This window comes from Herpailurus yagouaroundi, unplaced genomic scaffold (assembly GCF_014898765.1).
Source record: "Herpailurus yagouaroundi ecotype Mexico unplaced genomic scaffold, PumYag 185, whole genome shotgun sequence".
Lineage (NCBI taxonomy): Eukaryota > Metazoa > Chordata > Mammalia > Carnivora > Felidae > Herpailurus > Herpailurus yagouaroundi.
The window spans coordinates 28,031,924-28,058,553 of record NW_024412416.1 but is presented as its reverse complement, the minus strand read 5'-3'; the positions used below and the strand labels follow the sequence as shown (position 1 = coordinate 28,058,553).

Sequence of the window (26,630 nt, the reverse complement as noted above, 5' to 3'; positions counted from 1 at the left end):
AAAGCTTCCTAAAGGGACTTGGTTTATAATTGACTGCAGTAAGGGCTGGGCTCAGGTTTTGGTAAGATTGTATGCTCTGTGAGGAAATCTGGGGCTCTTTCTCCTGTTTCCTGGGTAACTGCCATCACATAAGACCTTCCCCAGGAAACTCTCTGTAGCCTTTGACCTGGGCTTGTGTGCTGCTGGCTCTGCAGTGTGGTAGCTATGTATCAGGGCAGTGCCCACCTGTCTTCATTTTCCCTAGTACTTGATGTAATGTGTATGGAAGGGCAGTATGTATTAAATATCATTCACTAGGAGTAGAGGGAACTCAGATTTTGGAGAACTTGGGTTGGAGGAGCCAGCTGTTCTTGAGACATAGTGTGAATGATTTTGCTTTGTTTTTAAAAAAGTTTGTGTTTATCACATGACATAGTGAACCCAACCCTGGGGCATAATTTTCCCCACTAGGCCGAGAATGGTCTGACTGGTCCAGTGAGCTACGCATCCCAGGGGATGAGTTGAAGTGGAAGTTCATCAGTGATGGGTCTGTGAATGGATGGGGCTGGCGCTTCACAGTCTATCCCATCATGCCAGCTGCAGGTAAGTAGGGGGCTTGCGATGTCCAAATCTTGATGACTCAAGCAAGGTGGACACATAAATTGTTTTCATTTAGTACATTGTACTCTGCCTTCTCCTGTTGTGTTGGGAGCCAGCACTGCCCAAGGCCCCACCACAGTGGTGATCATAACTGCCAAAGAGCAACCTTAGTAGCCCAGTTGTTGGGATGTTAGGACTCCATTACCTAATGGGAAAGGAGTTATTATTGTTGAATGAACTTCTTAAGCTGTTTGATTTTCAGATAAAATGTCTAATACAGTGCATAGTTGTGTGACATAGACAGTGGCGGTACCATGGGTACCCTCTAAGCATGGCATCCGAGTAGATGAGGCCCACTCGTTGGTCAGATTTTACAGGTCTCCTTGTGGGGTAGCCCTTATCCTGTCCAACATGGAAACATTTACAATGCTCATTTCGCAGGCCCTAAAGACCTCCTTTCTGATCGCTGTGTCCTCTCCTGTCCGTCCATGGACTTGGTGACATGTCTGTTAGACTTCCGGCTCAATCTCACCTCAAACAGAAGCATTGTCCCTCGCCTTGCAGCATCGCTGGCAGCCTGTGCACAGCTGAGTGCTTTAGGTAAATAGCACCTTTATTATCATGTCTGTTGTACTTGATGGGAAAAATGGTCAAGCTTCTGATATTTTCTGTCTGCTCATTTAAGCTGCCAGTCACAGAATGTGGGCCCTTCAGAGACTGAGGAAGCTGCTTACAACTGAATTTGGGCAATCAATTAACATAAACAGGCTACTTGGAGATAATGATGGAGAAGCAAGAGCTTTGGTACGGAACATTACTTCACAGTTTCTAGATGTTTGACTTTGGGAATAAAATGTTGCTTGAATAATTTAAGGGGCATCTGGGTGGCTCAGTCAGTTGAGTGTCTGACTTCGGCTCAGGTCATGATCTCGCAGTCTGTGAGTTTGAGCCCCACATCAGGCCCTGTGCTGACAGCTCAGAGCCTGGAGCCTGCTTCAGATTCTGTATCTCCCTCTCTCTCTGCCCCTCCTCCACTCACACTCTATCTCTGTCTCTCAAAAATGAATAAATGTTAAAAAAAATTTTTTTAAAAATATTGCTTGAAAAATTTAAGTCACTGAGAAGAGTTGGGAAATTCTACATAACAATAAGCCTGCTTTTGTCCCATCCAGACTCCTTTATGTTACTCCATATACTGAGTGCAGGCTGGCCTGTGATTTTTGGAAACAAAGATGTGTCAATGGCTGTGAGCATAGGATTGTATCTGTTAGACTTTGCAACAAGTCTGGCTCACCACATCCCCTTATTTTGTTGGATGAGGTAGTTACTGTTAAAAGGATGCTTCATCCTAACGATCTTGGGAGTTGGGACTTTGTAGGCCAAAAAGGGCCTGGTTCCCTGCAAGTGGCTATATTGAAATCTAGACCAAGCATTCTGAGGTAAATTTTCAAGCTCTTCTTTTAAATTTTAGTGTTCATCAAACCTATTTGATAATATCAATACACATTTTTTTTAGGGAGAATAGTATCAATATAACAAAACTTTTGACTCACAGAAATAAAATGGTTACTTTCCCTACATTTTGGATTGCTTTACTAGGACATAATCTTGTTGTTTTCTTAGAGTTTTACAGGTAGTGCTCTTGCTGCTTTGGTAAAAGGCCTTCCGGAAGCTTTGCAAAGGCAATTTGAATATGAAGATCCTATTGTAAGAGGTGGCAAGCAACTGCTCCACAGCCCATTCTTTAAGGTAATGTTTGAGTTGTTTTAAAGTGATGAGACCCACAAAAGTATGGCCAACTAATCTTTGACAAAGTAGGAAAGAATATCCAATGGAAAAAATACAGTCTCTTTAACAAGTGGTGCTGGGAGAACTGGACAGCAACATGCAGAAGAATAAAACTAGACCACTTTCTTACACCATTCACAAAATAAACTCAACATGGATGAAGGACCTGAATGTGAGACAGGAAACCATCAAAACCCTAGAGGAGAAAGCAGGAAAAAACCTCTCTGACCTCAGCTGCAGCAATTTCTTACTTGACACATCTCCAAAGGCAAGGAAATTAAAAGCAAAAATGAATTATTGGGACCTTATGAAGATAAAAACCTTCTGCACTGCAAAGGAAACAATCAACAAAACTAAAAGGCAGCCGATGGAATGGGAAAAGACATTTGCAAATGACATATCAGACAAAGGTCTAGTATCCATAATCTATAAATAACTCACCAAACTCCACACCCGGAAAACAAATAATCCAGTGAAGAAATGGGCAGGAGACATGAGTAGACACTTTTCTAAAGAAGACATCCAGATGGCCAACAGGCACATGAAAAGATGCTCAACATCACTTCTCATCAAGGAAATACAAATCAAAACCACACTGAGATACCACCTCATGCCAGTCAGAGTGGCTAAAACAAACAAATCAGGAGACTATAGGTGTTGGTGGGAATGCAAACTGGTGCAGCCGCTCTGGAAAACAGTGTGGAGGTTCCTCAAAAAGTTAAAAATAGATCTACCCTATCAGCAATAGCACTGCTAGGAATTTACCCAAGGGATACGGGAGTGCTGATGCATAGGCACACGTGTACCCCAATGTTTATAGCAGCACTTTCAACAATAGCCAAATTATGGAAAGAGCCTAAATGTCCATCAACTAGTAAATGGATAAAGAAGTTGTGGTTTATATACACAGTGGAATACTACTTGGCAATGAGAAAGAATGAAATCTGGCCTTTTGTAGCAACATGGATGAAACTGGAGAGTGTTATGCTAAGTGAAATAAGTCATACAGAGAAAGATGCCATATGTTTTCACTCTTATGTGGATCCTGAGAAACTTAACAGAAGACCATGGGGGAGAGGAAGGGGGAAAAAAAAGTTACAGAGAGGGAAGGAGGCAAACCATAAGAGGCTCTTAAAAACTGAGAATAAACTGAGGGTTGATGGGGGGTGGGAGGGAGGGGAAAGCGGGTGATGGGCATTGAGAAGGGCACCTGTTGGGATTAGCACTGGGTGTTGTATGGAAACCAATTTGACAATAAATTTCATATTAAAAATAAATAAATAAAGTGATGAGAGAGCTGGTTGGCTAGGAGAGACACAGAGAGTGGTCATGCGTAGTGCACCACATTTCAGGCCTCCTTGAGGACATGGGTAAGTATTGCTGAAGTTGAATATGAAAAATTTCCAGAAATGACTATGACCTAATAAGCCCTTAATACTTTAGCCAGGTATTAGTGTACTTGGAGATGCTTGACTTAGGCAGTAAGTGTTGTGGCAGTTGTCAGATCTGAGGTCTTGTGTATAAGGTGCATCACTAGGAGCTGGGTGGGAATAATCCACACCACTGGTAATGGTAAAACACTTGCAGACACATAGCAGTCAGCCTGGAATAAGGAGCTCCTGAATGAGAACTCACAGAAACCCTGTAATGGTGTCTGTCTTTAGCATGCAGTGTTGGTGAAATAGATTCTTAGCTGCATTTCTGAGCTTCCTTGTTTTGTTAATTTTTGGTTGCTACAGGTACTGGTAGCTCTTGCTTGTGACCTGGAGCTAGACACTCTCCCTTGCTGTGCTGAGACGCACAAGTGGGCTTGGTTCCGAAGGTACTGCATGGCCTCCCGCGTTGCTGTGGCCCTGGACAAAAGAACACCCTTGCCACGTCTTTTTCTTGATGAGGTATAGCATGTTATTTTGGAATGTAAAAACATTTTCCTTATTCAGTCATGGTGTAAACAGATGCCAATATTATGAGACACAGCAACATTTCTCTTACAAAGGGATACCATAAAGAAAAAAATCACATAGGTGAAAATGAATAAATGCATACTGTGAATTTCAGTTAAAGTTTATTTTTAGTAAACTAAAGATATACTAGTACTGCCCAGACATTTCAATATCTTAGACTTGATTATAATTGTATTGATTTTGCTTATTAACTATAAAATCACAGTATTGATGTTGGCATTCCCTCAGATTCTGCAATTGGGATTACTCCTGTGTTGTTACCTTAATATTATGTGTTTCATTTTTGAGAGATGAGTGTTTATTGATAATCTCATAATAATGTTGTCTAGGTGGCTAAGAAAATTCGTGAGTTAATGGCAGACAGTGAACACATGGATGTTCTCCACGAGAGCCATGACATTTTTAAAAGAGAGCAAGATGAACAACTTGTGCAGTGGATGAACAGGTTATTATATCAGAACCAAGAATAATGCTGTACACTGGGGAAAGGTGTTGTATGTGCAGTTCTTTCCCATGTTAATTGTTCACTTAATGTTTGTTGTAGGCGACCAGATGACTGGACTCTTTCTGCGGGTGGCAGTGGAACAATTTATGGATGGGGGCATAATCATAGGGGACAGCTTGGGGGCATCGAAGGTGCAAAAGTTAAAGTTCCCACTCCATGTGAAGCTCTTGCAACTCTCAGACCCGTGCAGTTAATTGGAGGAGAACAGACTCTGTTTGCAGTGACAGCTGATGGAAAGGTAAGGGTGCCTTTTCTGTGTCATACGTTAAAAACTAAGAGACATCTATGGCTAGAGTGCGTTATTGGTCCATGGTATGTGTAAGGACTCTGTATTAAAACGTTATCTCAAGGTTAATAGTACTTATTGTTGGAAGCAGTTATCATTCTAAAATATTTCTGTATGATCTTTGATGTGTTCTATAACTTTACAGTGTTTTATTTTGAAATACAGCGTATGTAGAAAAGTGTACTGTTTGTATATCAATAATACATTAGAGTATTCCTTTTTTTTATTTGCTAGTGTAATGCTTTTTAAAAAATTAATTGCTTCTAGTATGATGAAATGGTTAATACTTACATATTGTCTTTATGTTTGGTGACCTTATTCAACTATTTTCTTTCTTTTGTATATCTCAGGATTTCTTGTATCTTCTTTATAGAGTCATAATCTGTAAATCAGTTTTGTTCCTTTTCAGTTCACCACTCTTATTTTTTCCTTTTTGTGTGGAAGAAAGGAAGCTCATTGTATTGGGTTGTTTTGATATAATATTGAGCAGGGGTGGTAGTTGTGGGCTTGTTCTTGTCTTAATCCAGTTTGCAAAGTAAGCACTGTGATTGAACATTTCACAAACTTACTGTGAGGTTTTGGTGGATGATCTTTATGAGATCTTTATGAGGAAATTTCCTTCTCTTTCTACATAAAAAAAAAAAACTATTCCTATGGATGTTTTCTCCTTTAGTGGATTTATGTCGTGAATTGGATTAATTGGTTTTCTTATATTAAACCCACTGGCATTCTGTGGAGACACCCACCTTGGTCAGGATGTTTTATATTTTTTTGGTTTGTGTTTGTGAATATTTTCTTTGGGATTTTTGGGAGCCCCAAGATCTTAAAGTGCGATTATAATAATGTTTCTGTCTTATATATTCCTTGTCTGATTTTGGTACTCTATTATTATATATCTATTTAACTTACAACAATTAACTTAAAAATGCATGTTTATTATCTTGCAGTTTCTCTGGGTCAGGACTCTGGAAGGTGGCTTAGCTTGGTCCTCCCACCTAGGATCTCTCCCCAGGCTGCAGTTGCCTCAGGGCTATACTGAGCATTCAGTTCCTCATGAGTTGTTAGTTGAGGCTGCCCTCAGTTCTTTGCCACATCACACTGTAGCAGCTGGCTTCCTCAGAGCAAGCAAGGGAGGTGTAGCAAGACACAAGTTACAGTCTTGTGTGACCTAATCCAAAAGTGACAGTCCATCCTTGTTGCCATATTCTGTCCATTAGAATTGAGTCACTAGGTCTAGCCCATGTTCAAGGAGAAGGGATTACATAGGGTGTGAATTAGGGACTCTTGGGAACCACATCAGAGACTGCCTGCCAAGAATATCAAGATTGTGCTAGTCTCATAAAAAAGGGTTGAAGTGTTTTGTTTTGTTTTGTTTTGTTTCCTTTTTCTATTCTCTGGAGAATTCTATGTCTTTTATTGTTTCCTGGTTATTATGCATATGTAAAATCTGAAGTGCATTACTACTTCTGTCCTCCTCCCAAGTAATACAAATAGCTGATACTTTGTTATCCTGTGTTCTGGCAGAAACCCATTAGGGAATGATAGGCATTATTATTTTTGTTGTTATTTTTCCAGATTTACCCAAATGTTGCACATGTCTTTGCTCACATTATTTCTTATGTCTCAGACCTTATATCTTTAAACAGTTTCTTCTACTTCATTTTGCTTCTACTTTATATTTTCATTTTTCTTTAGTGAGTCTTTTGTTGGTTTATCCTCAGATTGTTTTTGTTTATTTGAATATGTCTTTATTTTATCCTTTATCCTAAGTAAGAGTTGCAAACATTTTCTGTAAAGGTCGTGATAGTATTTTTGGCTCTATGGGTTATGTGGTCTCTGTTGGCAACTATGAAAACAAGCCTATGAATGATATGTAAATGAATGTGTCTGGCTATGTCCAATAAAGCTTTATTTACAAAAGTACATGGTGGGCCTGATTTGACTCATGGGCCATAATTTGCCAACCCCTGTTCTAGAGTATGAAATTTTAAGTTGACTGTTATTTTCAGTCAGCCTGTTAAACATTTTATTCTTTTGGATTTTGGGCTTCATTGTTGCTAATGAGATGTTAGCAGTCAGACTAACTTTTACCCAAATGGAGGTAATAAATCTTTTCTCTATGGCTGCTTTTAAGATATTTCTTTAGTGATCTGCATTTTGCTGTGATATATTTTTATTGCCCTTTTTTGTTTTACTTTGTTTTTGCCAGGTGGTAAGGGATGGGAGAGGGGGGCTTTCTGGCTCTTCAGAAGTGGTCTTTAAACAACTCTGATAAATTCCTAGACTGTTTTTTTGCCTCAGATATTGCTTCTACCATATTCTCTGTGTGATCTCTGCCTGAAAATGTGTTCTGATTGTTGAGTGCTTTATATCTCTAACTCCTTCTTTATATCTCTATATATGAGTGCTTTATATCTCTAACTCCATGTTTCCTCTTCTCTTTGTGTTTCTATGCTATATGCTAAAGAATGTCTTCAGATTCATCTTCTAGTCTCTTGTTACCTATTTATAATCTGCTATTAAATGTATCTGGGTATTTAATTTCAATTATTGTTTTTTTAATCCCTGGAAGTTCTGCTTTGGGTAATTTTGTAATTCCTTATTCCTTAGGGATACTTTCAAGCTTTTATTTCTTTAAAGATAATATTGGACTGTTGTTCTGACTCCCTCATGGCATCTTTTTTCAACTATGAGCTGACCCTTTTCCTTAGAAAATTTTATGTAGAAATTCTTTGAGGCTTAGTTGGAAATCACTCATCAAAAGAGAATTTATAACCCTGGGGTACTACAAATCTAAGTCATTGTAGATTAAAGTCTCAAAGGAATTTAGACCATACATATTATAAATTTAGACTGAAAACCAACCTAATGATCACCTTTCATGGTTGTGAATTCTCAGGAGAGCTTTTTCTCCATATAATTTAGTGCTGAGATTGAGAAAGGGAACTTGCTTTGTTGTTTTCTTTTTATTCCTCACAGTTGGCCCACTGGAGGATCATCTTTCTAAAAGGAGACTCCTTTTAAGCTTGGTACTTTACCCTCGACACCCCGACACCCCGTGTGCTGAAGATTCTCAAAACCTTCTCAGGGGACACTGGCTTTAGGGCCCTTTTATCAGTCTGAGTTCTTGGTTTCACTTTCTGTTTTAGTCCTTGAGGTTTTCCTTACTATTGTGTCATTGCAGCAATGCATTTGAAACAATATGAAACAATATTTAAATTTTTATAGGAGGGATGTTTGACATGCATTTGGAAAAGGCAGTCTGATTCTTTTTTAAATTAATGATAAACCTTGTGCCCTGAAATAATTACTCACTTAGAACGAAAGAAAAATAGTGTATTCTACTGTGTGACTTATATGCAGCCTTGCTGAAATACTACATCTATTTATAGTTTTTCTATGAGTGTTTCTATCAGTGTTACTGTCAGAGATTTGTTTCCAGGGAAAAGATCTTCTTTTTAAAATACATTTTGTGAACTTGGGATTTTAAATAGTCATAACTATTTCATTTTTAGTGTTTGATAAAGCACGGAAAAGTCTTAAACATTCTTGTAACTTTTTTTTTTTTTTTGAGAGAGAGCGAGCGCACGTGTGTGTGAGCCAGGGAGGGGCAGAGGGAAAGGGAGAGAATCTTAAGCAGACTCCATGCTCAGTGCAGAGCCCAGTGCAGGGCTCAACCCCACGACCCTGACTGAGCCACCCAGATGCCCCCATTCCTGTGATTTTTAACTTTAAAATTCATTTCTCTGTGGTAAAAATATCTAGCACACTGATTGAGTTTGTTAATTACTAGAATATAGGGATATTTAGATAAAAATCTGATATTTATATTCTTCTCGTCTTAGCTGTATGCCACTGGATATGGTGCAGGCGGCAGACTAGGAATTGGAGGGACAGAGTCGGTATCTACCCCAACATTACTTGAATCCATTCAACACGTGTTTATTAAGAAAGTAGCTGTGAACTCAGGAGGAAAACACTGTCTTGCCCTCTCTTCAGAAGGAGAAGTTTACTCTTGGGGTGAGGCAGAAGATGGGAAGTTGGGGCATGGCAACAGAAGGTATTATGTGAAAACATTATTTTTGATGTTATGCTTTCCTTGTTTCTTTTATCTCTTGTATAACATATTGGCACTTTGTTTTTCAGGACAACATTTATAATAATCTACTCAAGTTAAATGTTAATGACTTATTTGGCAGAAATAAGTTCATGTTCCAATGTGTGGGCTTGCCTCCACTACCCTTCTATTTGAGGGGAAAATCAATTCTGAATTTTCGATTTTTTAAGTACTAAGTACATTGAGTTTCTCTTAGTCCTTCTCCCCAAGTTTTCTTCCTCCGATCCCGAGTAATTCACTGAATCAACAGTTGGCATTTTGATAACATGTGTGATACTAAAGCTGTAAATACAGAGGAAATGGAAGGAGTGAGGGTAAGGGGACACACAAATGACAATATTTTTTAAACAAAGTAACCAAACTTTCTAGTTTTTAAAAATTAATGGGAATTACCTGCCCAGTTGGAGTAACAAAGACCTTCATCTCTGAAATAACTTAAAGTACCAGACTAAATATAGGAAACAGCTGCCCTAAAGACAATGGATAACAGGCAGTAAAGTTACATACAGTGATCTACAGAGGTGAATACTGACAGTCACATGTGTCAGTGGCCAAGGAACTCAGAGGCCAAGGAACAAACCACCCAAAAGGACTAGAAGGAATGGTCCACAGAGCTCACAGAGGGCAGACAATACAGCTTGCTTCCAAAACCTGATAATTCCCAGAACATTGGTTAGAGGACTAAGAATGATGTTGCACAAAAGTGGGTAAAAAAATTAAAGGTAGACTGTTGCTCTGATCCCATCAATAACGCTTAAAAGCAAAACCTGAAAGGATTAAATTGTTCACAAGGAACCATAAGCTCAGGAATATCTTTATCAATACAGACATATCAAGCGCTCGGCAAGATAAACGTCACAATGTTCTATATCCATTCAGACATTACCAGGCATGTGTCTCTTCAATAAATAGTATTGGGAAAATTGGATATTCAAATGCAAAAGAATGAAATTAGATCCCTGAATTATACCACTTACAAAAATTAACTCAAAATGGATTAAAAACCTAAATATAAGTTCTGAAACTATAAGAGTCCTCTCAGAAAACATAGGGAGAAAGCTCCTTGACCTTGGTGTTTGCAATGTTATTTTGGATATGACACTAAAAGCACCAGCACCAGAAGCAAAAATAAAGTGGGACTACATTAAACTAAAAAGCTTCTGTACAGCAAGTGAAACAATCAACAAAATAAAAGGCAGCCTATAGAATAACAGAAAATATTTGCAAACCATATAACTGGTAAGGGATTAATGTCAAAAATGTGTAAGGAACTTGTATAACTCAGTAGCAAATAATAAAAAAAAAAAAACCCAATTAACAAATGGGCAAAGAACCTGAATAGACATTTTTCCAGAGAAGACATACAGATGACCCACAGGTACATGAAAAGTTGCTTAGCATTACTGATTTTCAGGGAAATGCAAATCGAAGCCGTGAGATATTACCTTACACCTGTTAGAATGGCTTTTATTAAAAAGACAAGATATAAGTGCTGCTGAGGTTGTGGAGAAAAGGGAAACTTTATATACTGCATATAAATTATGCAGCCACTATAGGAAAACATAGAAAAAAGTAAAAAATAGAACTACCATGTGATCCAGCAGTCCCTCTTCTGGGTGTATATCTGATGAAAATGAAATAATTTTCTTGAAAGGATCTATACTCCCATGTTCAGTGTGGCATTGTTCACAATAGCCAAGACATGGAAACAACCTAAATGTTCATCCACAGGTGAATGGGTGAAGAAGATGTGGGGTGGGGTGGGGTGGTGGTGGTGTGTGTGTTAGAATATTATTCAGCCATAGAAAAAGAAATCTTGGCATTTGTGACAATTTGGATTAACCTAGAGGACATTATGCTAAGTGAAATCAGTCAGAGAAAGACAAAACACTATGATTTCACTTATATTTGGAATCTAAAAAAACTGAACTCCTAGAATTAGAGTAGACTGGTGGTTTCCAGGGGCTGGGGATTGGGGGGTTGGGAGATGTCGACAAAGGGTACAAACTTCCAGTTATAAGATGAATAAATTCTGGGGACATAATGTACAGCATGGTGACTGTAGTTAACAATACTTTATTGTATCCTTGAAAGTTGCTCAGAGGGAGTAGATCTTCAGTGTTCACACCACACAAAAATTATTATGTGAGATGATGGCTGTGTTAACCTTATTGTGGTAATCATTTTGCAGTATTATATGTATCAACTCATCATATTGTACACCTTAAATTTATACAATGTTATATGTCAATTATATCTCAAAGCTGTAAAAAATTTATCAAGCATGCAAAAGAGTAGGAAAATATAGCCCGTATAAAGAGAAAAATCATTCAATTAAAACTGACCCAGAAATGACATAAGTAGTAGAATTACTAGATAAAAATATTAAAACAGTATTTTAACCACATGCCTATATCTTTAAGAAACTTGAGGGAAAACTTAAGCATGTTAGAGATTGAAAGGTATTTTAAATGCCCTAATCAAAGTCTGGGATGAAGAATACAGTGCATGTGTTTAATATAGATTAAACATAGTAGAGGAAAAGATCAGTGAGCTTGATGACGTAACAATAGAAACTGAAACAAATGAAACACACAAACATATAAAATGAATATCACATCAGTGAATTGTGGACAACAGCCTCAAGTGGCCTATTATATAAGTAAAGTCACCAAAGGAGAGGAGGATAGGGGATTTTGAGAAATGATGGCTGAAAAATGTCCAAATTAGATCTAGGAATAAAAGAGAACTTCTGTAACTTGATAAAGGGCATCTCTGTTAAATATAGAGCTAATAGTGACTTAATATGACATACTGAACTTCCCCTAACTATAGGAACCAAGACCAAGGACATCTGCTATCAAGATTCAGCATTGTACTTCAAGATTGTCAAGTGAAGTTCAGCAGTATAAAGATATAAAAGGCATTCAAAAGGGAAAGAGAATTAAAGCTGCTTCTTTACACGTAGTATAATTGCTTATATAGAAAATCTATGGTACCTACAAAAAAAGCTACTAGAATCAATAAGTGAGGTTAGCAAGGTTGCAGGATAGATCAATAAATAAAAAGCAATTGTTTGTCTTTATACTATGCAAATGTAATCAGAAATTGAAATTTAAAAATACTATTTATATTACCCCCCCCCCCCGATTGAAATTGTAAGGGGGAAATTTGACAAAAAAAAAAAAAAAAAACCATGGATGACTTAGAGAAAACTATAAAATATTGCTAGGGAAGATTTTAGAAGACTTAAAAATCAATGAATGAGTATACTGTGTTCATGGATTAAAAGACTCAATATTGTTGGTTTATTAGTTTTCCTCAAATTAACCTATAGATTCAACCCCTTCTCAAACAAAATTTCTGTAGAAATTGACAAGCTGATTGTAAAATTCATAGAGAAATACAGAGCACCTAGAATAATCAAAGCAACTTTGAAAATCAGGAGCAAAGTTGGAAGACGCTACCTTATTTCAAGCCTGATTTTAAAGCTACAGTAATCAAAACAGTGTAGTACTGTTGTAAAGAGAGAGAAATGTATTAGTGGAACAGAATGGAGTCTCAAAATGTACCACAAATACTGAATAATGAGTGTGGAAAAATGAAGTTTGATTTCTGCCTTGTAACTTCCAATGCACAATTTACAAAAGTGCAGTTTATTGGAGAACAGAGCTTTTTCAACAAATGGTCTTGAACAATTGGATAACCATATAGCAGGCAGTGAACTTTTTGACTTGCACTGTATCCAGAATTAACTCAAAATGAATCATAGTCATAAATGTGAAACCTAAGTCCAAAAGCTTACAGAAGAAAACATGAGAGAAAACCTTTGTGACTTTAGGTCAGACAAGGAGTTTTAGAAAGAACTCCAAAAGCATGATCCAGTAAATAAACATAGGATAAATTGGACTTCATAAAAATGTGAACTCCAGGTGTTTGAAAAGACATGCTACAGACTGTGAAAGCATTATTTGCAATCATACATCTGGCTTAGGTCTTACTTTCAAAATTATTATAAAGAGCTTTCAAAACTCAGTAAGAAGAAAACAAACTTATTGTCAGTGCGTGGCACATTGTAGGCTAGTTGACATTCATATGATAAAACTCTATAAATGAAATGATTTATAGCAAGGGTGGATGAATTGTTTTGGTAAAGAGCCAGGTAGCCTACATATTTTAGTCTTTGTAATATATGCTTCTTTCCTTTTTTTTTTTTTTTTAACAACCTTTAAAAATGTAAAATTCATTCTAGGCTCATTGGCTTTTCAAAAACAGGCCATGGGCCAGACTTGGCCCACATTTGGGCACTAGTCTCCTGGCCTCTGATTTAGCAAGTCTCCTGCTCAGTGGCATTAGGGCAACTGGTATAAAGGAAAACATTTAGGAAATTATAAAATTTTGAGTTCAGGTCTGAATGATTCTTCTTAATTAACAATTGATTTTATGACAATAACCAAAGTGTAGAAAGAGCCCAAATGTCCCGAATGGATAAAGAAGATGTGAGATATGTATGTGTGTATACACACACACACATACATACACATACTCCATTATATATATATATATATATATATATATATATATAGTAATGATAAGATATATATACATATGTATATATGATACACATATATGATAAGGTATATATATATACATAAGATATATATATACACACGTAAGATATATATATATATATATATATATATAAAATGGAGTATTACTTGACAATCAAAAAGAATGAAATCTTGCCATTTGCAACAGCATGAGTGGGACTAGAGTGTATTATGGTAAGTGAAATTAGAGGAAGACATATCATATGACTTCACTCATGTGGAATTTAAGAAACAAAACAGATGAACATGAGGGAAGGGAAACAAAAATAAATACAGGGAGGGGGACAAAACATAAGCGACTCTTAAATATAGAGAGCAAACTGAGGGTTGCTGGAGGGGTTGTGGGTGGGAAGATGGGCTAAATGGGTAAGGGGCCTTAAGGAAGACACTTGTTGGGATGAACACTGGGTGTTACACATAGGGGATGAGTCACTGAAATCTATTCCTGAAATCATTGCACTATATGCTAACTAAGTTGAATGTAAATTTAAAAATAAAAAATAAACATAAAAAACAATTCATTTGAGAAGTGTACATTCAATAAGTATATAACAAACCAAAAGCCTAGTATTTAATACTTTTAAAATATTTAAGAATAAAACTATTTCAGTTATATTTGGTGGCCTTTTTTGCAGTCCATGTGACCGCCCTCGCGTCATTGAGTCTCTGAGAGGAATTGAAGTGGTTGATGTTGCTGCCGGTGGAGCCCACAGTGCCTGTGTCACCGCAGCAGGGGACCTCTACACATGGGGCAAAGGCCGGTATGGCCGCCTGGGGCACAGCGACAGTGAGGACCAGTTAAAGCCAAAGCTGGTGAGAAGGCGCCTTGAGAAGGTGCTCAGAGGCCTGGGGTGTCTCCTCACACCCTCACTTTTGAAGGTGGTGGGGAGGCAGCTTCTCATTGTCATTATGCCATTTTGATTTTTAAAAGTCAAAAGTATTTCCTGTTATGGTTTCTTTTTAGTTTTAGAGTTGATGGTCTTAGCCTCATTATTTACAAGGAGGTTTATATTCCATGTGTCATTTAAACAGAATAGTATTTGAAATCTCCTTTTATTATTTTATTTATATTTTACACATATAAATATATATAAATAAATATTACCTGGCATCTAGCTAAATGCTTTGGCTTCTAGAAGGCCCACTGTATTTTGGGTGAGGCAGTGAATAAGACTTCCTGGTGTGGTAGGACTGGCTCACTAGAGACACTGATAACCTGCCTCCTATCATTTAGATTGATTTGGTTCAAACTGATGAAGGTGTTTTTGGTCTTATCTTACATGATTATTAAAATTACACATTCTTTGTAAAGGCTTAAAACAGTACCGCCCCCACTCTCCCAACCCAAGAGCATCACAGTACTTTAAAGCCTTTCCTTAGGTAAACCTTCTTTCTGCTGTGATTGCATAACCTTGATTTCTTTTTTTTGAAGGTGGAAGCACTGCAGGGCCACCACGTGGTTGATGTTGCCTGTGGTAGTGGAGATGCCCAGACCCTCTGTCTCACTGATGATGACACTGTCTGGTCCTGGGGGGATGGGGACTACGGCAAGCTTGGCAGAGGAGGCAGTGATGGCTGTAAAGTACCCATGAAGGTATTTGTGTCTGCACAGTGGGAGAAAGGCACCTTTCCCAATGATCTGGGACTTGAGGGTTCCACGTCTTTGTGGAGCTCTTAGAGCCCGCCCTTCCCCACCCCAGGCCCTCCTAGGCTTACCACCCCATCCCCCTCTGCATGCTTCTTAGGAGTCTTTTAACCTCATCTTTACCTTCTTTGCAGAAAATATAATGGGTAGTTGAGTAAAAAGTGAAAGGCCCAAAGGTATTAAGATATATTAAGTGCTATTTGTGCTGTCTTGGGAAATTTATGTAAGTTAGCACAACCTGTGGTTTTATATAGTATATAGACCTGTTTGAAGAAAGGGATAACAAATTGTTCACGGTCTTTTCAATTCACAGAGTTCTGTAGCTATGATTGTAATAGTACTTGCTGAAAGGGTTGCAGCTGGCTTAGCCAGAAGCTGTGTTAAATAGACATCCTGTGACACACTAAGAGAAGAGACTGTAGGCCTGGGTTGGGGGTCAGATTGCTTTTCTCCATGTGATCTGCATGACTCTGAGCAATTTCTTAACTTTGTGAGACTCTCTTGCCTTTGTGAATGGGTAGTTGGCAGAGATTAAGTTCATTGATGTGTTTAGATCATGTGCTGACTGCTGTGCTGCCTACAGTGCATGAACATGATGGAGCCATTTAGCTGAGGTGCTTTGCTGTGGATTTGGGAGTGTGTGTGCTGTGAAAGAAAACTAGAAATTGTTCTCTGCTTGGTGTTTGGTCTTGTTGGGGATCTGGGACTGCCTGTGAGGAGTAGAGACCCTCACAGTGCACAGGCAGCTCTGTGGGGGAGGGGGGCAGCATTCTACTAGGGCCCCCTCAGATGGGACAAGAGCCTGGCCAAAACTGCATAGCTTTTCTTCCCAGAGCTGTGCAGCCCAGTATAGGAGCTGTTGGCCACACATGGCTATTTAAGTTTAAATGTAACTCAATTAAAATTCACTTCCTTGCTCATACTGGCCACATTTCATGTGCTCAGTGTGAGCATGTGTCTGGTGACTTCCATATTGGGCATTGTGTACACAGAACATTTCCATTACTGCAGAGAGTGGTTTTGGCAGGCAGTGCTTAGAGCCAAAGCCTGGTGGAGATGTGCCTGGAGACATCCCTGCATGCTGGTGAGCATTGCTGGAGAACCAGAAGCTCAGTGCTTCCTCTTCATTCTTATCATTTCTTATTCCTTTTCTCTTGCAGGTATACAGTATTTTAACCACATTACAAGTTACTTAAGGTTTCCAAATTTATGAAAAAATTGTGTTGTAGACTTTCTTATGCTTAGGAAAGCTTTAGACACAGGCTTTGCACCTTCAGGGATTAGGATGTTGAGCATTGGGGGAATGGAAGTTATTACTTGATATGATTGTGACAGAGGTGAGGGTGAGGAGAGAACGGAGAGAATTGTTTTTAATTAATTTAAATTTAAAATCAAATATGAGGGGCGCCTGAGTGGCTTGGTTGATTGAGCATCTGGTTTCAGTTCAGGACATGATCTCGCAGTTCTTGAGTTCAAGCCCCATGTCAGGCTCTGTGCTGACAGCTCAGAGCCTAGAGCCTGCTTTGGATTCTGTGTCTCGCTATCTCTTTCTGCCCCTCCCCTGGTCACACTCTGTCTCTCTCTGTCTCTGAAAAATGAATAAATGTTAAAAAAATCAGGGGCACCTGGGTGGCTCAGTTGAATGAACATCTGACTCAGCTCAGGTCATGATCTCGCGGTTTGTGGGTTCAAGCCCCACTTCGGGCTCTGTGCTGACAGCTCAGAGCCTGGAGCCTGCTTGGGATTCTGTGCCTCCCTCCCTCTTTCTTTCCCTCCCCTGCACACATTTGATCTCTCTCTGTCTCTCAAAAATAAACATTAAAAATTCTTTTTTTTAAAAATCAGATATGAGAACTTAAGTCTGAGAACAGTCACAGGTAACAAGGAGCATAGCTTGCTGGGTGAGAAAAAGTGATGACTAGGTTAGTGAGCCCCAGTGAAACTTCTGGGTGTTGGTTGTGAAGGGCCTGGACCCCCGATGTACACGGGTGGAAATGACTTCTCATACTAGCTTGACCAAGGTCATGTTTGATTTGATTAACCTGGATAGATGGATAAGTTCTAAAGGCCACAACCTGGTCCTCTTGGCCAATCCTCCTCCCCCTTTTTGCTGATCCTCTCTTGGGGGCCTGTGGGGTCTGAGAGGGTTGGAGGGCAGAGGAGCATTGCAGGGCTTACTGGAGAATGGGGCTGCCACACCAGAAAGAGAAATAGAGTTGGGAGAATAGATTCTGGGGGAAAATGATCATAGAACTTCAACTGTGACATGTCCATTTTTAGTGACACATGCTGAGTGTCATTGTGCAGTAGCATGGGCTCGTGGTCTAGTGTCAGCAGGTGTGCCTTTAGAGTCAGACATCCTCCTGAGAATACTTACTTGGTTAAGTGGAGTAGGACTTTAAGTTGTGTGAAATATTTGACCTGAGTAAGGATTTTCAGAGTTCTTTATTAGATTTAGTTCAGTCTCTGTGTGGTTGCAGCAGTCAGAAAAAACCTTGATTCAGTCTGATTGAACCTTTTTCCCTTCCAGATTGATTCTCTTACAGGCCTTGGAGTGGTTAAAGTAGAATGTGGATCGCAGTTTTCTGTTGCCCTTACCAAATCTGGCGCTGTTTATACATGGTATGCAAGATTCTGTTTGTTTAATCTCACAAAACCAGTTTGTTAATTTGAAGTTATATTAACTGACATCTCATAGACTGAGATGTAACTTCTATAGCAGGCTGTGATTTGTGTCCTGAAGTGTGGTGCTTATGCCAGGAGGGTGGGACGGGGTGGTAAACGACAGGGCCTTGCACTCATAATTCGATGTTTCATTTTGTGCAGGGGCAAAGGTGACTATCACAGGCTGGGCCATGGATCTGATGACCATGTTAGAAGACCTCGGCAGGTTCAGGGGTTGCAGGGGAAGAAAGTCATTGCCATTGCCACTGGCTCCCTGCATTGTGTGTGCTGCACTGAGGACGGTAAGTGGGGAGGCCCGGTGTTGCAGCACAGAGGCCTTTAAATCTAAGAAGTCTGGTCAGGGATAATATATGCATATATATTATCTGAGAATTTCTGTGGTGAGCAGGGCCTGGTGTTAACACTTCTGAATATGTTAAATTTCATGGCTGTGCAGAAAAGAGCAACCAGAGCATACCTGATACTGTTGTCCTTAGGAAGGGCTGCTTGCAAGGTGAGCCTCAGCTGGCCGCTGGGAAACGAATTTGGGGAGGGCTCTCTCCCTTCCCTAATTGATAACAGGCCTTGCTTTGCCTAAAACTGCACAATGTGGTCTCTGCTGAGACCTGTTTCCTGGAACATGGGTATGTGCCAGGTGGAGGTGCCCATGTGACAGCCCTAGTGAAAACTAGGGGCTCTAATGAGCTTCCCTGGTAGAAGGCACCTTTGCATGTGTTGTCACAACTCTTTGCTAGAGGAATTAAACTTGTGCTGTGTAACTCCACTGGCATAGGGTCCTTGGAAGCTTGCATCTGGTTTTCTCTGGACTTCACCCATGTGCCTTTTCCCTTTGCTGATTTTATTTCATGTTCTTTCACTGTAATCATAGCTGAGTATGACTATATGCTGAGGCCTGGGCGTTCACCCAATGAATCAGCAAACCTGAAGGTGGTCTTGGGGACCCCAGTACAATGGCAAGAGGGACTTTATAGATAGAATTAAGGTTGATCATTAGCTGACTTTACAATATTGAAGTTATTCTAGATTATTTGATGGGCTAGTGTAATTACATAGACCCTTCACAACAGAAAAGGAGGCCAAAGAGTCAGTCAGATGTGACAGAGAAGAGGCAGGAGAGAGTTTTCAAAGTGTGAGAGAATCTTGATCCACCATTGTTGGCTTTGAAGATGGAGGAAAGGGACCAGGGAATATTGGTGGCCTTGGGAAGCTGGGATCAGCCATCAGCTGATAGCCCACAAGGAAACAAGACCTTGGTCTTCCCAAGAACTGAATTCTTCCAACAGTCTGCATAAACAAGGAAATGAGCTCTCCCCTAGAGCATCCGGAAAGGATGAGCCTGCTGATATCTAGACTTTAGCCTAGTCAGACTCCTGTTGGTCTTCTGACCTACAGAACTGAAAGAACTGTTTAAGCCAGTAAGTTGTGGTAATTTGTTATGGCAGTAATAGAAAACTAGTGTATCATCTTTCATTAAAAGAGCCATTTCCCCCCAGTTTTGTCTCCTTTTAAAGCCTTTGATAAATTATATGAACATGTGCCCTTTAATTGTTTCATTGATGGAAAAGTTTCCTATATGAATAAGCAATTTTTATGGCTTATCATGGGACTGGCATTATAGTTCTTAACCAAGAACTTACAATACATTTTTTTTATTTGCTTCAATTCTTTAAATTTTTGAAGCAAATCACACACTTAGAGAATAGTTGGAAGTGCAGTACAAAGAACTTTTTTTTTTTTTTTTTTTATCCGTTTGAGAGGTGCTGCCCTGATGCTCCATCACCCTGAACATTTGAGTGTATATTTTACAAATGGGAACACTACTAAACAATCCCAACATGGCTGTTCATTTGGGAAATTCACACTGGTTATTACTCCACCTAATCTTCACTCCCATTCATGTTATAGCACAGGTTATACTTAGCTGTCATTTTAATGTCTCATCTTCTCTGAGACAATCCTCAGTTGTCCCTGAGTGTGATTCTTTGACACTTCTTCAGTCTTCCTGAGCTTTTTTGGACTGTGACACATTTAAAGATTACAGGCTGTTTATTTTGTAGAACATCCCTCAATTTGAGTTTGTCAGATATCTCCTCAGTAGATTCAGGTTTTACATCTGTGATCTTAATTCAGTCTGTGTTCTTAATTCATTCTAAATTCATCAGGTGTCATATAGTTTCTCTTTGTCCCAGTGGTGTTAACTTGATTAAGGTGGTGGTAGGGGGCGCCTGGGTGGCGCAGTCGGTTAAGCGTCCGACTTCAGCCAGGTCACGATCTCGCGGTCCGTGAGTTCGAACCCCGCGTCAGGCTCTGGGCTGATGGCTCAGAGCCTCGAGCCTGTTTCCGATTCTGTGTCTCCCTCTCTCTGACCCTCCCCCATTCATGCTCTGTCTCTCTCTGTCCCAAAAATAAATAAACGTTGAAAAAAAAAAAAATTAAGGTGGTGGCTGCTAGGATTTTCCATTCTGAATATCTTTTGTAACTAGTAAGTATTTGGGAGGGTATTTGAAGCTATTTAAATATCCCTTTTCTCATTGTATATTTTATTCTCATCAAATATTTGATATTTGTTTTTAATTTATATCTATGTGGGACTCATGGTTTCCTAATTTATTCATTGGATTGTACATAATCTGTTACTGTTAATAATTTTGATGCTGAAATTGGCCCTGTTAGGCTAGCTTTATTTCCTTTTTTTTTTAAATTTTTTTTTTAACGTTTATTTATTTTTGAGACAGAGAGAGACAGAGCATGAACAGGGGAGGGGCAGAGGGAGAGGGAGAGGGAGACACAGAATCTGAAACAGGCTCCAGGCTCTGAGGTGTCAGCACAGAGCCTGAAGCGGGGCTTGAACTCACAGACCGTGAGATCATGACCTGAGCCGAAGTCAGACGCTTAACCGACTGAGCCACCCAGGTGCCCCTTTATTTCCTGATGTGTGCCCATCATTCACTGGGTACTTCCTTGCTTTCTGGCACAATAAGACACCCTATCTTCTTGACCCTCCAAGGCCCAAGCCTAGCATTGACCATTTCCACAAGGAGTCTTGGTGTCTTTAGAGGACAATGGTGTTTAGAAGACAAGATCAGGTCGATAGATGTGCTCATTGCTCATTGCTCTCTCTGGCTCAAAAATAAATAAACATAAAAAAAAGATTAAAATCCTTGATAGTCTACAACACACTAGAGAGGTTAATATGGTAACTAAAAGGAGAACAATGGCCAAGGATGTGATGTGCTCATTATATATATATGTAAATAATATACAAATTTGCATCTATGTTTATTTTTGTATATATATATACAAATTCTACACATTCACACCAGGAGCCCAGATTCTAGTTCTATACCACAGGGTGATTCATTCTAGTTTTCTTTCCACACTTACAACTCCTTTCTCTTTTGGTGAGAAGTCTGGATTTCATTATCTCTAATATAGGGATCCACTCACTCTGCCTGAATGTGACCAGTGCCCCATCGTTACCTTTGCTCTCTCCCCTGCATGGATCCTTACCTGACTCAGGCTGTGACTGCCCATTCTGGGCCACCCCCACACATGGGCCACTCTGCTTGGGCCAACTCCCCACACTGAGCGACCCCCTGTATGGAAGTTTTTGTCATGTATGGATTCTGATTCTCTGCATCCAGTTGTACCTCTGCAGAGAAGTCCTCCTCTCCTTACTTGTGCTGTAACACTGACCCAGTGGCTTTAGGACTGAATTGTCTAGGGTGGGAATGGGCCAGCAAGCACACTGCCGTTGATCATGTAGGCACTGCACTTTACAGAGTGCTGCTTATGGCTGCATGGCTCTCTTAGGAGTCTTTGTGGAATATGGCAAGGCTAATCTCTAGAAAACTAACCTCATTTCTATTTTAGTCACCAAGTGACCTTACCCTAGAATAGTTTTCTGGTGGTGTTTCATGGTTGGGATCTCATGTTTGGGATAAGAATAACTATAGGAAGAACTATGTGTTCCTTTAAAAACAGGTTGTGTTTTTTAAAAAAAAAACTGATTTTTTTCTCTCCATTTAACATAAAAAATTAATTTGGGCAGTTAAGGATATTACCATCTGTTTTACTATTACTTGTTCTGATAAAGAACTGTTACAGTTATGTGCTTACTCCTGTGAACAAATGCTATTGTATTTTTAAGACCAGAGTCTTGTGCCTCTTACTAGAAAAGGCATGTTGGCCAGCAGGGGCTCTCAAGAGTTCTGAGAAGCATGCTCCCTCTTTGGATGTTGCAATTAGAGACATCTAGGTCACACATGAAGTTGACATTCAGACAGTTGACCACCAGCACCATTTGAAGGGAGAGATGATTGTGATGGGAAGATGGTAGAGGTTGTGCATTCACTGGTCCTAGTATACAAGTTCTTGTTCTAAATCCACTTCATTTAGGTGAAGTTTATACGTGGGGCGACAATGATGAGGGACAACTGGGAGATGGAACCACAAATGCTATCCAGAGGCCTCGGTTGGTAGCTGCCCTTCAGGGTAAGAAGGTCAACCGGGTGGCCTGCGGCTCAGCACACACCCTTGCCTGGTCAACCAGCAAGCCTGCCAGTGCTGGGAAGCTGCCTGCCCAGGTTCGTACTGGTTGGGCTGGGTGGGCTAGGAGGTGTACAAGTAGTGACGGAGTTACTATCTGTATATTGAATTATGCATGTAAGTAAGCCACACTCACATTTCATTTTCCATTGTATATTTACACAGGTGTTCCACTGAAAATAATTCAGGTTAATATTCACATTAACCAACATTGTCCATATATCCATGTGTCACCTTCATTCTAAATCTTATAAACTGTACAAAACCATTCTGATAGTACAGGCTGCACACTTTCCTTAGTAAATGTATTTCTATAGACTAATTTTTAGCATTTTCCTTGGTTCACATTACTTGGCTCAAGCAGTCAAACTGGCCAGAATATTATTCTAAAACCAATGAAGTTTTTCACATCAGACTCAGAAGTCTCAGGGATTCCTTGTTTTTGAAAAGAAAAAAAAAAACTTTTTCAGAATTCATCTACAAACTGTGACTTATCTGTGCATTTGACACCTAAGTTGATTTAATGTAGTTTCAACATTTCAGGTTCCCATGGAATACAATCACTTGCAGGAAATCCCCATAATAGCACTGCGGAACCGACTGCTGCTTCTGCATCACATCTCAGAACTCTTCTGCCCCTGTATCCCCATGTTCGACCTGGAGGGCTCTCTTGATGAAACTGGACATGGGCCTTCTGTGGGGTTTGACACTCTACGAGGAATTCTGATATCCCAGGGAAAGGTACTCTTGTAGCAATCTTTGCTATAGGCAAAACTGGTATTTTCAGTAAAATTTAATCCAACAAAAATTCCCAAACTGGGAGTAGACAGAATATAGTGTATTCCGCAGGGACTCATTGTTGAGTACCTGCTATATGCCAGGCTCTGTTCTGGGTGCTCAGAATATATCAGTGAAAAGCAGACAAAAATTTCTTCTCTTTTGGAGCTTACATTAAAAATTAATAGTGTGGTGTGTTATTTCCCTGTTGTAATCTCTGCTTCCTAACTCCCCCCTTTAAGGGGTGGGGTGGTTTGCAAAACTAAGTCTCGTTCTTGCCCATGTTCTCTGCTTACCTAGCCATGAGACATTATGGCAAATCTTCCCTGGCAGCAGGAAGGATAAATGAGATAATTTCTTCCCCAGGGATGTCCAGCAGAGGGTGCCAGATATTATACATCATTTAGAGAGAAATTCAATATCAGGATATGTAGAGATTCCTAGTCAAAGGATAATTTAACAGGCTGTGAATAGAATCATGAAGGAGGGCATCTAAAAATCACTGGACATATTTTGACCCATTGACATTTGTAATAATTTGAGCTTTTTAGAAATAGGATGCCTGATTCCGGAGTTAAGAGTTTCCCATTACTGGACATCATCGTTTCTGGCAAGTAGGTTGGCAGGATGTTCTAAAAGAACCATTGTGTGGTAGGGGTAATATTTGTGTAGAAAAAAGCATAGAGGTCAGATTGAGAACTCCTAATTTTGAAAAGCCTATGATTCTGAGACCTATTTTGTTATCAAAGATTACGGTCCCCCCCCTTTTTTTTTTTTTTAAATAATAAAATCTGGATTATTTGGAGTCCTATCCAAACAGATTTATTCTTTTTTAAGAATGGCTTTGTTTGCACTTAGCTGGAGGGGACTGGTCCACACATTTTATTTTCATGTGTGGCTTAGAGACAAGTGGACATTGATAAGGATTGTAGTAATGGTAAGATCTCTCTGATGATGGGGAAGAGGAAAAAGTTGTATGCAGTTAACATTGATAAGAAACTTAACTTCAACCATTTTTTAATAATAAAAAGTAGCAAATTGATCCCTTTTACCATTTTTTAAAAATCTATCAGAGTGGAGATGATAATAGGCAGCTAGGAAAAATCCTTTCCTCATAGGGAGACAACCAAGTGAGAGGCAGGATGGATCCCACATGGATTGCATGAGTGTTCTGCAGGCTGTGAGCACAGGGGCAGGACAGCAGGAGCACTGAAGGAGTCTGGCAGGCAACTTCAGTGGCAGAGAATGTGTAATCAGCCTCTGTTTTGGTCCTGGGTGAGAAAGGATCACATCTGCTGGAAAATTTGGGAAATGGGTGTTGGTGGTGACCATGGAACATTATTACCAGTATGCAATTCAGAGCACAGAAGAGAGAGCATCATAGGAGACCCCTGCTGGATCAGGCCATTCAGAGAAGGGAAATGCATGTTCCTGTGGAGGAGGAGCTGTCCTTGGCTCTGGGCAGAGCAGTCAGGCGGGATGGAGGACAAAAGTAGCTGGTAGGTGTTGTACAAGGGTGCATGGTGATGGGTGCACCTATGCGAGCCCCTGTGTGGCGTAGGGTGCCCTGTGAAAGTCCCTTTGTGGTAATGGGTGGACCGCTGTGAGGTGGATGGGTCTGTCTCTGTGGGCTGGTTGCCTCTATGACACCCTTACTTGACTTTCTCTACCTCTGAGGCCTCATCCTTGGGCTGCTTAGGGCTCTTGCCCTTGTTGCTTTCAGAGGTTGGAGTTCTGACCTGGGAGAGTGACCTGGATACTCTTGTAGGTACCTTGTGCTCCCCCAACCATGCTATCTCTGGACAACGGCAGAGTTATCCACTTGGCAGAGACCTGGGACTCCTATCGATCCTGTCTCGTTTGTGTCTCTTGAGTCTGCTTCCCTACCCCTGTCCTCACTGGTGCTACCGGTGCCCTGGTCCATATGAGTATGGCAGGCCTACCTGTACGTGGGTGTCATTGGGCCCCAGTATTCAGGTTTCTGTCAGTGTATGGTACCTATATGTTTCCTCCTTCACTGGTCTCCCATTCTCACCCCAACCCTGGATCAACATACAGGACTCCCTGGCCCTGCTGCTGGTTTGTGGTTTTGTCACAACAGTGACACTGAGGCATAGTGTTTAATGTCAGTCCTGCCGTGAGTGGACTTGTGGTCTGTCTGGGAGACCTTGGCTTTTCTAGTTAATCCTCAGGGCCTGGCCTGAGTCCCAAGTCAGAGAAGATATGTGCCAGACTCTGGCCCTCCCCACTCTCTGCCCAGAGCATGGTGGGCTTCTCTTGCCTCCAGATGGGGGGCAGAGAGCACAGGTGGGCCTCTGCATAGGCTGTGCCTCTGGCACCACCTCACAATTTGAAAAAGAAGAGTTTGTAGTTACTGTTCTTAAGAAAATTTGACTTTTAGGAGAGAATATTTAAAACAAAACTATGACATGATTTATCTATGGATAATAATATTTCCTATGTCAGATTCTAAATTTTGTCTATCTGTCATATTTTAGGAGGCAGCTTTCCGTAAAGTAGTACAAGCAACTATGGTGCGAGATCGCCAGCATGGGCCCGTGGTAGAGTTGAACCGAATTCAGGTAACAAGTGGAAATTGTTCTGAGTCTGACACTTCTCAGATAAGATGGTTTTGTGGTTGGGAGTTGTGGCTCCACAGCCTGGGGGAACAGCAAACTTTCTCTTGTGCCCTTGCCTTAGAGAGCAAGGTATTACCTGTCTGTGGTGTCCTGTGGTGCTGAGCCTTTTAGTTGGGAATGTAAATTGTTTTGTTTGTAACAGAAGTAAGAAAGATTTATTTCAGATAATCCAGAAGCATGCATACAGATAAGCAAAGAGGGAAAAGTAAAAATGACCCATATTTCCACCACATGGCGATAATTACTGCTGACAGTTGGAGGTGTGTTTGTATGTTTGTTATAACTGAAACTGGGTGCCTCTCTTTTGTAACTTGCTATTTTTTTCCCCCTGAAAACATTGTAAGCACCTCTCCTTGCAATACAGTGGGAGTGTGGGATTATTTTTGCTGACCAGCTACCCCATGTTCTCTTGGTTTTTCTGTGCAGGAGGCTAGAAAACCATGCCCACTTTTCTGGAATACAGCTGTGCTACTCGACACAGCCCCAA

The 26,630-nt window shown here is 40.1% G+C and overlaps 1 protein-coding gene across 1 annotated transcript in view; it reads left to right on the top strand.

The window, feature by feature from the left end:
* Nucleotides 1-26,630, top strand: part of HERC2 (HECT and RLD domain containing E3 ubiquitin protein ligase 2) — a 262,633-nt gene that overhangs the window by 226,345 nt on the left and 9,658 nt on the right. Inside the window, exons 60-74 of the mRNA XM_040493913.1 lie at nt 451-582; nt 1,021-1,179; nt 1,265-1,383; nt 2,203-2,328; nt 4,107-4,262; nt 4,661-4,776; nt 4,876-5,074; nt 8,968-9,182; nt 14,485-14,662; nt 15,282-15,443; nt 18,025-18,116; nt 18,321-18,460; nt 22,578-22,765; nt 23,271-23,468; nt 26,003-26,086. Of these exons, the coding sequence (XP_040349847.1) occupies nt 451-582; nt 1,021-1,179; nt 1,265-1,383; nt 2,203-2,328; nt 4,107-4,262; nt 4,661-4,776; nt 4,876-5,074; nt 8,968-9,182; nt 14,485-14,662; nt 15,282-15,443; nt 18,025-18,116; nt 18,321-18,460; nt 22,578-22,765; nt 23,271-23,468; nt 26,003-26,086 (2,264 nt within the window). The remainder of the gene's footprint in view (nt 1-450; nt 583-1,020; nt 1,180-1,264; nt 1,384-2,202; nt 2,329-4,106; nt 4,263-4,660; nt 4,777-4,875; nt 5,075-8,967; nt 9,183-14,484; nt 14,663-15,281; nt 15,444-18,024; nt 18,117-18,320; nt 18,461-22,577; nt 22,766-23,270; nt 23,469-26,002; nt 26,087-26,630) is intronic.